Source organism: Alexandromys fortis, unplaced genomic scaffold (assembly GCF_014885135.2).
Source record: "Alexandromys fortis isolate MF-2015 unplaced genomic scaffold, M_Fortis_MF-2015_v1.1 scaffold_52, whole genome shotgun sequence".
Lineage (NCBI taxonomy): Eukaryota > Metazoa > Chordata > Mammalia > Rodentia > Cricetidae > Alexandromys > Alexandromys fortis.
The window spans coordinates 7,145,645-7,158,507 of record NW_026067929.1 but is presented as its reverse complement, the minus strand read 5'-3'; the positions used below and the strand labels follow the sequence as shown (position 1 = coordinate 7,158,507).

At 38.5% G+C, this 12,863-nt stretch overlaps 1 protein-coding gene across 7 annotated transcripts in view; it reads left to right on the top strand.

The window, feature by feature from the left end:
- The window catches only part of Dnah5 (dynein axonemal heavy chain 5), a 239,260-nt gene that overhangs the window by 146,959 nt on the left and 79,438 nt on the right, over positions 1-12,863 (top strand). For all 7 annotated transcript variants that reach the window (XM_050144813.1, XM_050144816.1, XM_050144812.1 and 4 more), the window contains exons 48-52: positions 4,214-4,336; positions 4,859-5,072; positions 6,371-6,594; positions 10,044-10,242; positions 11,832-12,004. In XM_050144813.1, coding sequence (XP_050000770.1) covers positions 4,214-4,336; positions 4,859-5,072; positions 6,371-6,594; positions 10,044-10,242; positions 11,832-12,004 — 933 coding nt within the window. The remainder of the gene's footprint in view (positions 1-4,213; positions 4,337-4,858; positions 5,073-6,370; positions 6,595-10,043; positions 10,243-11,831; positions 12,005-12,863) is intronic.

The following is a 12,863-nucleotide window of genomic DNA, read 5'->3' as shown; positions in this document are numbered from 1 at the left end:
TTATTTCATGACATCATTGTTTCTTCTCCTGCCCAGAAACACCACAGCGCCACCTACTCTGCTTTCTGCCCAGGCCTACCTGACTGCTGACCATCAACGCTTCTTATCAAGCTGACTCGTTAGTTTGAAAAAGCTTTCAATTAACCAAACTCCTGTAATTAATTAACTTTCTCACTATAATTTCCAAACATTCGGTCTACACAGAGCCAACGCAGCAGAGGGCATTTGTCTCTTAGTCTTTCACTTATATGAATCCCAAGCAAATTGAAATTGTAGATGAGGAGGTAGCTACTGCCCACCTCCTGTTGGCTGCCATGATACTGCACAGTCAGATGGAGGACATTGGTCCTGCCAGGCTGCTTCATGACAGTTCCGTGTGGTCCAGCCAGTGGGAGGTTTATATGTTTATATGTCCCTCTTTGTTTGGGACACTCAGGTTTGCACATACTGTCTCTTGTTCACAATTAATCATGTTCCCTAAGGCTATCCAAAGTGTTTAGTTTGGATAAAAATTTTATACTCAGCCCCAATTACATTTTGTCCAAGAGAATTTGTTTATATTCTTTAGAAGACAACCCATTTTTCTCCTAACCTAGAGTTACCTTATTCTTTCCCATTTTTAAAATTATTGATTCATATATTTGTGATTTAAGTAATCCAAAAATGTGAAAAGAAGAAAATGAAAATTAAGAGAAGTTCTAAAAAGTTTGATCTCTTTCAAAAAACTATCTTAATGTCTTTTGAATATAGCAAACTATCTCTGCTTCAATAATTTACAACAAAGTAGGAAGATTCTATTAATTAGGCTGTAGATGTTTAAATAAAGAGCAAAACCTCTCAGTTTTCATAACTTTTAGATATATATCACATGTAGATAGAAACCAAGTGAGTAGATTTATATTTCAATTTAATTGTATGTGATATTTATGAGAAATGACTCAATTTCTTGAATGCCATTCACATTGAAATAATAAAATAACTTTATATTATTTTTATAATGACTTTAAGCTTCTAATTGTTTTTTTATATATATCACTTAGGTTTAATTCTCTGTCATACGTGTTTATATGGATTCTGGGCTCAGAAATATTAAGAGATGGATGAAAACCACAAAGCTAATAAGTGAAAGAAGCAGTCGCTTAACCTTTTTATGACTTTAAGCTTGGAGAGAGCTGTTACATAACCCCCTGCAAGTTATGCAGACTTATGCCATGTCCCACTCACAAGGACAGCTGTGTGAATGAATGGTGATTCCCAAATGAACAATTTTTTGATCAATGAGAGCTCCTCCAACAAAAGGGTTTTCTCTCTTTCTGGCTAGAGAAATGGACACATCTATAATGCCAACTTTAGCTCATGCCATAAATACTGCTTAAGATATAATGTAAGGACTATAAATTGCTGAGGATAAAGGTGTGATTTCTTTAGGAAATCTCTAATAAATGAGGATAATAGAAGAACTGACCACTTTATGTTTCTGTATGAGAGGTGTTGGCATATGTTTTAATGATATTTGGAACTATGAAGACAAAATTGTCTACTGAGAAGTTTATTTAGAAAACCAAACTGCACTAAGTGTTAGGTCTCTTATTGTAGATGGAAGGATGAGGAATTTCCTCACTCCATTCCTAAGCCTACTGGTTTTCTAATCACCTAGTTTCCAACTATTGAAAACTCACTTCTGTGCCTGGAGGTAACGCTGGTTTCCAATGAAGCACAGATAGACAATGGAATCAGAATTTTGTTTAGGACCTTTATAGATTAAAAGGTGAAGCCACAGTGACTATAACTTCCAGTTGTTGTACTTATTATCAAAGAAGCATCCAGCCTTCTAATAGAGATGTAAGATCTTTAATACTCAACAGCTGGTTGAAGACAGTAGCATTTCTGGAAGATCATTAATCTAAGATTTGTTTTCATAAGGCATTTTGGACAGTGCCTGGGAGTTGCATATTCTGGGAGATGTTTTGGGTCATATCTCTAGGGAGTGTAAACAGAAAAAAAAACCTGTAGTAGCAGGTTTTTCTAACTTGGAAATTTTTTAGAAAATTATACGGTGGAATGGAATCTTAGAAATTTAACAACATAGCTCCACATTCACAAACTGTTACGTTTCTGTGTTCTTTCTGTTTATATCAGCAAAACCCTTCTTATGATATGTAGTGCATTTATCATTTCCTGCTATCTAGAAAATTAAGGTCATAATGATAAGGGAGAAGGTACAGGTATGTGCTTCTTACTCTGTATTCTTCTAATTATCCCACCTATGGAGTTTTAGCTCTTACATGGTCCCATAAGACATAAAATTTTTACATGACAAAGAGTTCTCATTAATAGACATGGGATGTCCGGGAGGTTCTGCTTTGCCATAGGGGGCTGTCTGGAGGTTATTAATTGGCTTATGCATTTAAATTCATTGAAAAGCAGAGCTAAATTTAAACTAGTGCATTAAACAGTGTGTTTTTATGTCAGGGGAATATGTAATTCTCTTTTCTATCATATAATTTCATGGGAGATTTGTTTTGTAATTGAATGAGTTGTGATATATTTACATGTATTTCTGCTGAAAACGATGAAAACATTTTCTCATCTTTCCCCGTTGCTTATTAAAGCGATGATGGAAACTTACAATTTGCAATTACTTTGAAGATTTCTGGAGGCAAATCTATAGCCGTTTCCTTATATTTTAGTGTATTTTATAGTTATATAGTGGTTTAAAGAATAATTTTAATTGTTTTACTCTTTATATGATTTTAGAAGATATTTTTGGATAGGAGAATTCACTTTTACTTCAGTGTGCTCTCACTCTCTTGGCATGTGCACAGCTTCTAACGAGATTTACCTACATGCACGAATTGATGCTACAATTGCAGCAATAACTTGAGGACTTCAGAATTTCTGAGCTTGTAGAGTTGAAGAACTTTGAATTTCTTGTTTGTTCATGTATGCTAAATTGCAGTTACTTGGCCTATGCTTTTTTTTTTTTTTTTTTTTTTTTATTTTCGAGACAGGGTTTCTCCATAGCTTTTGGTGCCTGTCCTGGAACTAGCTTTTATTGACCAGGCTGGCCTTGAACTCACAGAGATCCGCCTGCCTCTGCCTCCTGAGTGCTGGGATTAAAGGCGTGCATCACCATCGCCCGCCCGGCTTCTATGCATTTATTTTAACTTAAGTGCAGCTGGTATTTATTAACAGCAATACAAAAGAAGCTGAGATTGAAAAACACAAATGATTATTGCTATAGTTTGTCACCTGGGAAGTCCTAAGATAAAGGCAAAGACCCAGTCACTAAGAACCAAGTAAGGGGTGAATTTTGATAGTTTATTTTTTGGATGGAAATTACCAGTAATATTTTAATTTAACAGTTTATTTTTAAGTGGACCACTGTGGAAATAAACCATGGCCATTGGTGAGAGTCAGAGATTCTTTTTAAGACAGAGAAAGAATATGAAGCTGGGAGTGTAGGGAGTGGCAGCTGGAAGAAGTTTGGAGTTAGAAAAGAATACGATAAAAATTCCCATAGAATAAATAAAAGAGTCCAGGATCTTTCTCAACCACTCCACTCTTTCAAAGATTCCTTTTAAGAGGTTCAGTATTCTTTACACTGCCTTGGATTTGTACAGCACAGTATGACTTCCTCTCCTACCATTGGGGAGTGCGGATGAATGAGAAGACAGTGGGCTTTGTTCTCTATGCTGTTTTGGGAAAGACTCGCGTGGTTGCATCTGCCCCACAGCAGGGCATATAGGGCTACTGGACCCAACTGGCATTGTAACCACTTTAAATTAAGTGCAGGCTTTGCAGCTCAGTCTATGGACTTAAACCTACTAGGTAATATCGCTGTTTAACAATATCACTGATTGTGGCAATACTTTTGCAGAACTGAGGTTAGGAATCACTGGTATAGGCACAGGGAAATGAAAGAAAAATCCTCATAAATGGACAGAAGACCATCATCTACTCAGAATTTACATTGATTAGAACTTCATTAAATCGTAGATGAAACCAGATTTTTAAAGGCTGTAAATATTATGCAAAATAATATAGGTACTAATTAGCTTGCCAGAATGAATGAGGACACTATGGCCTTTTATAATGAAGTAACTACTGTCATTTGAAAGGCTATAGTTTGGTTTGTTGCTTGTTTTCAGTAGCTGACCATGTCTTAGGGAAGACTTTTACAGGTGTTTCTGTTGGTGTTCTTGTTTAATAGAGGACAATAGAGAGCTATGTGGATAAACGTATGGGCACAACGTATGGTCCTCCTGCAGGGAAGAAGATGGCTGTCTTTATTGATGATTTGAATATGCCGGTAATCAACGAATGGGGTGATCAGGTATATTGAACCGACTGTATATTTTTATTTTGGTAAATTGTGGCTGACTTATTCTTCGAGGACTAAATTTTCTTTTTATGTTTCTTCAGCACGCAGTTTCTGAGTTCCAATAAACTCTCTTCTGTAGAGAAACTTAAGGAATTCCATGCTAGGAATAGGGTGGTCTGTCGGTGTTTCCTCTCCTCCCTCTGTGAGTGGCGTGTGTAGATGCACTCTTCTCCAACAGTGGTTGTGAAGCCAGAGGTTGGCATCCGTTGGCTTTCTCTGCCTCTCTCCAGCTTTCTTGAGACAGATCTCTCTGACCCTGGGGCTCATCATCTTGCTGGTTGGTCATTGAGGACCTGGAGTTTGCTTGTCTCTACCTGAGTTATTGGTGTGCACAATCACACCTGGCTTTTATGTGGGTGCCGGGGAATCTGAACTTAGGTCCTCACGCCTTAGCATCAAGCACTTTACTCACTGAGCCTTTTCTTCATCTGAGGAATGGCATTTTAATTCTGAGTCCCCCCCCCCCCCCCGTAGGTTACTAATGAGATTGTCCGACAGCTGATGGAACAAAATGGATTCTATAACCTAGAGAAACCTGGAGAGTTTACTAGCATTGTAGACATCCAGTTCTTGGCAGCCATGATCCATCCTGGGGGTGGACGCAATGACATACCACAGCGACTGAAGAGGCAGTTCTCCATATTCAACTGCACCTTGCCTTCAGAAGCTTCCATGGACAAAATCTTTGGTAAGATGGTTGTTAGAGGCAAAAGGGAAAAGAGGGCCACCTGCTCTCAGCAAGTGTCTACTCAGAGGGCAGCACAAAGCACAGGAGGCCTTTTAATTTGCTTCCTTATTACTATTTTATTTTATTTCCTACAATGATTTATTATAGGTATTTATGGAGGTGGATGACCTCAGTCTGTATTTTCTTCTTTGTTAATATTATTGTTACTAATTATTTAAGTAGCTGTTATTAGCTTCCCAAGCAAGAATGTTAAACATGGCATATACATGAACTTGTTCTCCCATGGGCGGCCTATGTATTCACTATACATTCTTTGGTTAAGAACATGTTAAGAATACAAACAATGAATATTTTGCCATAAGAATGACAGTGTACAGAACAGATAAGAATTCTCCATCCGACAATCAGAGTAGTCAACATAATTGTAGTAAATTACTGATGGATTAAACATGTAGTTATTCAGAGATAATTTGATTGAAGAGCTACTAGCTCAATATATAGCTATTTTATATAGTACTATTTAATTGAACAATGAAAATATCTTTTTACTTCCTTTGGACTTACTCTTTGCAAAAAAAAGTGTGAAGTAATGAACAACTTTCTGTTAGGTATTAATTTACAGTTTCTGAAACTGCCACTGACACAAAACTCATTAAGATTACCCTAATTAATTTCTGGCAGAATAAAATGTCATCTCATCACCCCAGGCTAGGAGAGTGTGACAGAGTTCTGCCTTGAGTCACAGCAGTGGGAAGGTTTGGAGACCAAATGACATTTGAATTATCTCAACTTGCGGAAAGTAAAGTAGATGAGAAGGAGTGACTACTATCACTTTTAATTATTCTTTGGTGCCAGAAAAATGTGATACATAAGGGAATTATTTTATAATGCTTGGAAAGTCAACAACAGAAGAGGAAACTATAGAGGATTTAGGACACTTATATCTTTATAAGTCAATTTTATATATTTATCACTGTTATTTAATAACACTAAATTGTATATCTAATGTTTTCAGTGATATTTGTTTTCTTTAATAATAATATAAAATAGCAATTATAATAATTATAATTATAATTTTACTCTACTATAGGTGGAATCCAGAGCTTTTCACACATTAGGCAAATGCTCTGCCAGTGAACAGCTTTTCTCCAGTTCCTTGGCAGTATTTTTGAGTCAACACTCTGATATTTTGAATGCTGACTTACTTAAACTTATCAGTAGTTTTTGAGTATTTAAAAAATCAATCCACCATTAATTGATGTGATTGTCTGCACTGCTTGGCTCTCTTATCTTTTCAGGGGTGATTGGGGTAGGCTACTACTGCTCTCAGCGGGGTTTCTCTGAGGAAGTGAGAGATGCCATGACGAAGCTGGTGCCCCTGACGCGCCGCCTGTGGCAGATGACCAAAGTGAAGATGCTCCCTACACCTGCAAAATTCCACTATGTGTTCAACCTTCGTGACCTTTCCAGGATCTGGCAGGGCATGCTGAACATAACCTCAGAGGTCATCAAAGACACAGGCGTACGTGATACCTAAGACATAAAAACAACTCACATAGCTATTTTCTTTCTTTCTTTCTTTCTTTCTTTCTTTCTTTCTTTCTTTCTTTCTTTCTTTCTTTCTTCCTTCCTTCCTTCCTTCCTTCCTTCCTTCCTTCCTTCCTTCCTTCCTTCCTTTCTTTCTTTCTTTCTTTCTTTCTTTCTTTCTTTTTGGATTCTCGAGATGGGGTTTCTCTGTAGCTTTTTTTTTTTGGTTCCTGTCCTGGAATCACCTTTTATAGACCAGGCTGCCCTCAAACTCACAGAGATCCGCCTGCCTCTGCCTCCCGAGTGCTGGGATTAAAGGCGTGCACCACCACCGCCAGGCACATAGCTATTTTCTTATCTAAACATTTAAATTTGATTTTATGTGAAGTCTGAAAAAAGTGTGAATCCTTTTGTATACTATTGATTTTTTTTGTTTGAGTCCGACTAACATCATTAAGAAAAAAACTTCTAAATATTACATTAGAAAAATTGAGCTGTATTTTTCAATTAAATTAATTTATACTTAAGGATATAATGAACAGAATTATTATCTAAGAGGGTATGTGTTAGTTTCTTTTCCTAGTTTTGTGATAAAATACCCTGATAAAAGCAACTTAAATGAGAAAGGATTTATTCTGGGTCTTTCTTGGAAGGTATAGACTATCCTAGTGGGGAAGCCATGGTGACAGTGTAGGCATCTGGTACGTGGCATCCCAGTCGGGAAGCAGGCAGCAGTGTAAGCTGGCACTGAGCTTGCTTCCTCCTTCAGCTCCACCAACTGGCTAGTTCTAGATGACCCCACGAGGAATGGGACTGTGTTCTAGTGACCTCAGTTCCTGTCAAGCTGATGGTCAATATTCACCACAGTCTAGAACAGAAGACACCATTGTTTATTTTTATTCATATTATGCTCATCTCTAATAGTCCTGATATTTTTTTAAACTTAAAAAAGTGTAACTAGGGCTGGAGAGATGGCTCAGTGGTTAAGAGCATTGTCTGCTCTTCCAAAGGTCCTGAGTTCAATTCCCGGCAACCACATGGTGGCTCACAACCATCTGTAAAGAGGTCTGGTGCCCTCTTCTGGCCTGCAGACACGCACACAGACAGAATATTGTATACATAATAAATAAATAAATATATAAAAAAGTGTAACTATATGTATAAATAAGCAATCAGAGGGAAAAGAAACCATTCTGTTGTTAATCACCCTTGATTTTTCCTTGCAACTAGATGAAGTAAGTAGCATTCATTCTGCTGCAATTAAAAAGAGGCAGCAGAGTAGAAAATTCATTTGATACAAACCCCGAAAAGAGTACTTGTGGATGTATATGGATGTGGCAGTTCCCATGTGGTAAGAGTTTCCTTCAAGCTAGAACAATACCTTAAAAATCCAGTATGTCTGCTCCCCCCAGAGCAAGACCCTGTGCTCAGGCTAAGTCACAGGTGGCCACTTCCCCAGCCTTTCTGGAGCTGGGGATATAGTTTGGCGACTGGCATCAGGAATGCCAGTGACAAGAAAAAACAGAGGGTGGAATTAGTAGCAAATATTGGTGGGAAATAAGGGCTCACTATTATGTCCCCTCATCTCTCCTCCAGACATTCCCAATAGGCAGTCACACTGGCTAACTATTTTTTTCAAAATCAGTATTTTATTGAATCCATTCTTTTATTTTAATTTTTTTATTCGTTTTACTTAACAACCACAGTTTCCCCTACCTCCACTCCCTTTGCTCCTCCCCACTGCCGCCCTGCCCACTTTTTAGAAAGGGTAAGGCCTCTCATAGGGAGTCAACAAAGCCTGGCATATCAAGTTGAGGCAGGACCAAGCCCCTCCCTCTGTATCACAGCTGAGCAAGGCATCCCACCATAGGGAATGGGTTCCAAAAGGCCTGCTCATGCACCAGAGATAGATCCTGGTCCCACTGCCAGGGGGCCTACAAACAGATCAAGTCACAGGACTGTCACCCACATGCAGAGGGCCTAGTTAGGTCCTATGCAAATTTCCCAGCTGTAGGTCCAGAATCAATGAGTTCCCAGGAGCTCAGATTAGCTGTCTCTGCAGGTTTCCTCATCATAATCTTGAACCCCTCCCTTATTCATATAATCCTTTGTCCCTCTCTTGGACTGGACTCCAAGAGTTTAGCCTGGTGCTTGGTTGTGGACCTCTGCAACTGCTTCCTTAAGTTACTGGAGGAAGGTTCTATGATGTCAATTATGGTAGTCACTAATCTGATTACAGGAAAAAGTCAGTTCAGGCACCCTCTCCACTGTGGCTAAGAGTTTTAACTGGGGTCATCCTTGTGGATCACTGGGAATTTCCCCAGCACAAGGTTTGGTCTTAACCTCGTGATGGCTTCCTCTATCATTGAGTTTAGCAATAGTGAATATTTCAAGTTGATTTATAAAATTTAAAATTTACCATTATTATGCCTGTATAGGTGTGTGCATGTACACACAGACACACACAGACACACATACGCACACACAAAGACAAGCATGCCATGGTAGCCATGTACAGGTCAGAAGGTTGTTGAGTAGGTTCTCTCCTTCCACTTTGACATAGGTCCCAGCGGTCAAACTCAAGACATCAAGCTTTCATGGCAAGCGTGTTTACTTTCTGAACCATCTGGCCTGCTCTCGAGTTTTTTTTTTCTCTTAGTGTTAGTAATAAATTAATGGAATTGTGGAAATGTGATGCTTATCTGCTATTTTTCAGGAGCTATTCTGGTCACTTATTTTAAGTCGACACAAACAATTTTAGCAATTGATGCTATAGTAAACTCTTTCTTAACAGAAACTTTTATATTCTGGAAACTAAATAGCTTTTATTTTCATTAGTAATAAAACCTGACTTGGAAGGTAAGAAATTTCTATTAGTATTTTAAACCAAATAAAGAACTTCAGTAAATATTTTTCTTGGACTAGAATCAGACTGTTGTCTAATCAATTTCTCCAACTACCAGTGGATTTTGGTCCCTGAATTTTTTCATTCATATATTCCAGATCTATATTTGTAACAAACTTTCTTTATTTCTGCTAATTAAATATGCCTTTGTAGATATCAATTGCATACATATAAGAGTTTCTCATACATTGTACGTTACACTATAAATGGCCCATGAAAGGAAACATTGCAACCAATTTAATAACAAAGAACTTTTCACGTAACACCAGTTAGTTCGTTGACTGATCCGATAAATTTGTAATGTTTTCAAATCTGGGAATATTTTTTTTAAAAATTAAGACCAAAAAGAATAAATTCAATATCTATTTATTTACCTGAATAAGATCAACTAAAATTAAATATGGACATGTTGAATGTATTTTTAAAGTGGTGTATCTGATCTGAAAGCCAGAGACATGAAACTCTATAGTATCATTATTTGAAATCTCAACTGTGGCTCAGTCGGGATTAATGATGCGTTCAATTTATGCCTTCAACAGGAACTGCTCAGGCTGTGGAAACATGAGTGTAAACGTGTGATAGCCGACCGCTTCACCACATCAGGTGATGTCATGTGGTTTGATAAGGCTTTAGTCAGTTTGGTCGAGGAGGAGTTTGGTGGAGAGAAAACACCGGTGGTGGACTGTGGAGTTGATGCTTATTTTGTGGATTTCTTGAGGGATGCACCGGAAGCTACAGGTAACTACCGAGGAGGAACGTGAAGTCCTCCAAAAGATCCTCAAAGGGAGAGCTGATGGTAGAAGAGCTGTACACTTTCAGGGCTGCAGTTCCTAAAGGTGAATTACCTTTACAACCTGCTTGCATATAGCACTGAATAGAGACATTCAGTAGGGCAGAATATGCCCAGGATTTGTAATCTGTCAGAGGAACAGAAAAGGATTCAGTATTGATTGGCTGAATGTCTTTGACCCTCATTGTCTTCCTGTTTGCAGATAGAAATGTGACTATCCCATCATAGGCATTGGGGGGATCAATAAAGTATTCTCTATGGGATCTGTAGACAACTGCAGGTCATAGTCACTGTCTAGGAAAAGGCAGCAAGAGTGGCAGTGATTATCCTTACCCAGGTCACCCGAATTCTATGAGACACCCTGCACATGTAACAGAAGAAATGAGTGCCATGAGTCAGCCTTTTGGGGTTGGTTCAATGAAAAGAAGAGGTTTGTCATTTTTATCGATGAAAACGGACAATGCCCGGAATTTCACACCAAAACTTACTGGTTTTAAAATGAGCATTATTGTTTATTTCAAAACTGTTTCTAAACTGAGGATGTATTTTTGGTCAAATTTCGTACTTAAAGGGCTGTTGGCATTGGGCAAATAGCTCAGTTGGCAGATATATAGCTTGCCCACCACTCATAAAGCTTTGGACTTCGTAAGCAAGAAGTGGCAGCACAAGCCTGCTATCCCAACAGCTGGAAGGCTGGGGGAGCTAAGGCCATCACTGACTTCCCAGGCATCCTAGGCTAATGTACTTGTATCTTCTAAATGGTTGAGAATGACTGCAGCATCTCTGATTTGTGTGGTAACGAAATGTGTGATTCTGTAAAAGTTTCCCAGTGACAACTACAAGTGGACACCTCTTCATCCTCTGCAGTTGGAAGGGAGTGGGCACATTTCTTGTAAATCAAGTCAAGCACACACAGGAGTCTGGCAAGGTTCTTTGGAGAATGACTAGAATCTGTCCTATGTTTATCACTCCTTGTGTCTCACACCCTCTGAGCAGGATTGATTAGAGGGGTTATGGTTTTGGGGGAGCAAAGCCAAGCTGTCCATCTGGGGAGAGGGCAAGGGTCACAGGGAAATGTCTAACCTCCTGTGACTTCAAAGCACTTTATTTCCTGAAGCTTGAGTTGAACATTTATGAGAGGGTTTCTTTATATTTCTCCTAAAAATTCCTCCGAAAAAAAAATCATGACCTCTCAAGATTTTAATGTTTAGTCCCTATTTATTTTGATTTTCATCCTAAATAGTCTTAAAGATCATGTCTCTAGCATAATCTTTAACATAAAATATTTAATTGTGAATTATCATTAAATTTTATGAAAAATGTCACTTGAAACGGATTCTTTCTATAAGAGAAAAAACTCCAAGCCTATGATTATGAAAATCCCAATACTTCTTCTATTGTCTGCCTTTGTTTCTTAAAAACTATAATATTGTATTTTGATGAAAAATATTAACATTAAATTATAGCACTTTGAGTGTGCTAATTTGGGCAGTGGTCAGGTTCAGCGATTTGAAGACATTTACTGTCTCTTGCCAAGGGGAAACATCTGAAGAACCTGAGGCTGAAATACCGAAGCTTTACGAGCCAATCGAATCCCTTAATCACCTGAGAGAGCGCTTGAGTGTGTTCCTCCAGCTCTATAATGAGACCATCCGCGGCACTGGCATGGACCTGGTGTTCTTCACAGATGCAATGGTCCACTTAGTCAAGGTACAGTAGCCTCAGCAGATGCAATGGTCCACTTAGTCAAGGTACAGTAGCCTCAGCAAGGCGTGCGTCACAGGCGACAGACACTTGGTTTCACCCTGAATCCCCTTCAGTGTCACTTCCTAGGAGAACACTCAGTTTAAAAGTGATCTCATTGTTCCATTCCAAGTGAGTTTCTAAGCTGAATGAAACATGTCACACATTATGGGCTTAAAATAAGCGCATGTATATTTCCAATATGCAATGTGAAAATTTTATTCATTGTTGATATTCAGCTTTTGGCTCAGTGTTTCTTTTGCTACACAGGATGTTTGTGGTTTATTTGCATTCAAAGAACAAAGTCTGTTTATTTCTACATCACCTAAAGAATAACCCTTTGAAGTAATGCCTAAGCCCAGAGGACATCAAATGAAGTAAGCAAGGCAGGCAACGCCACAGCGCTTCACACACATTAGGTCCTCGGGTTAGTCATTCCCAGAGAGCAGGATGGATGGGGAAGGAAATGCAGCGTCAATGTTTAGTGGGAAGAGTTGTAGCTTTGCAGGAAAAAAGAGATTTGGAAGTAGATGGTATTAATGGCTGCCCAACAGTGTACATATATGTAATAATATTAAATTATACATCTTCATTAGTTATGACAGTAAATTTTGTTGCATGTACCATCTGCTCTTCTGGGTGCTATGACCAAATACCTGATAAAAATTAGTTTAAGGGATGATTTCTTTCTTTCTTTTTTTGCTAATTGTTTAAAGGAATACGGTCTGTCATGGTATCAAGAACTTGAGGTAGCTGGTCACATTGCGTCTGTAGTCAGGAAGCAGGGGGGTAGAAAGGAATTCTGGTGTTTAGCTGGCTTTCAACT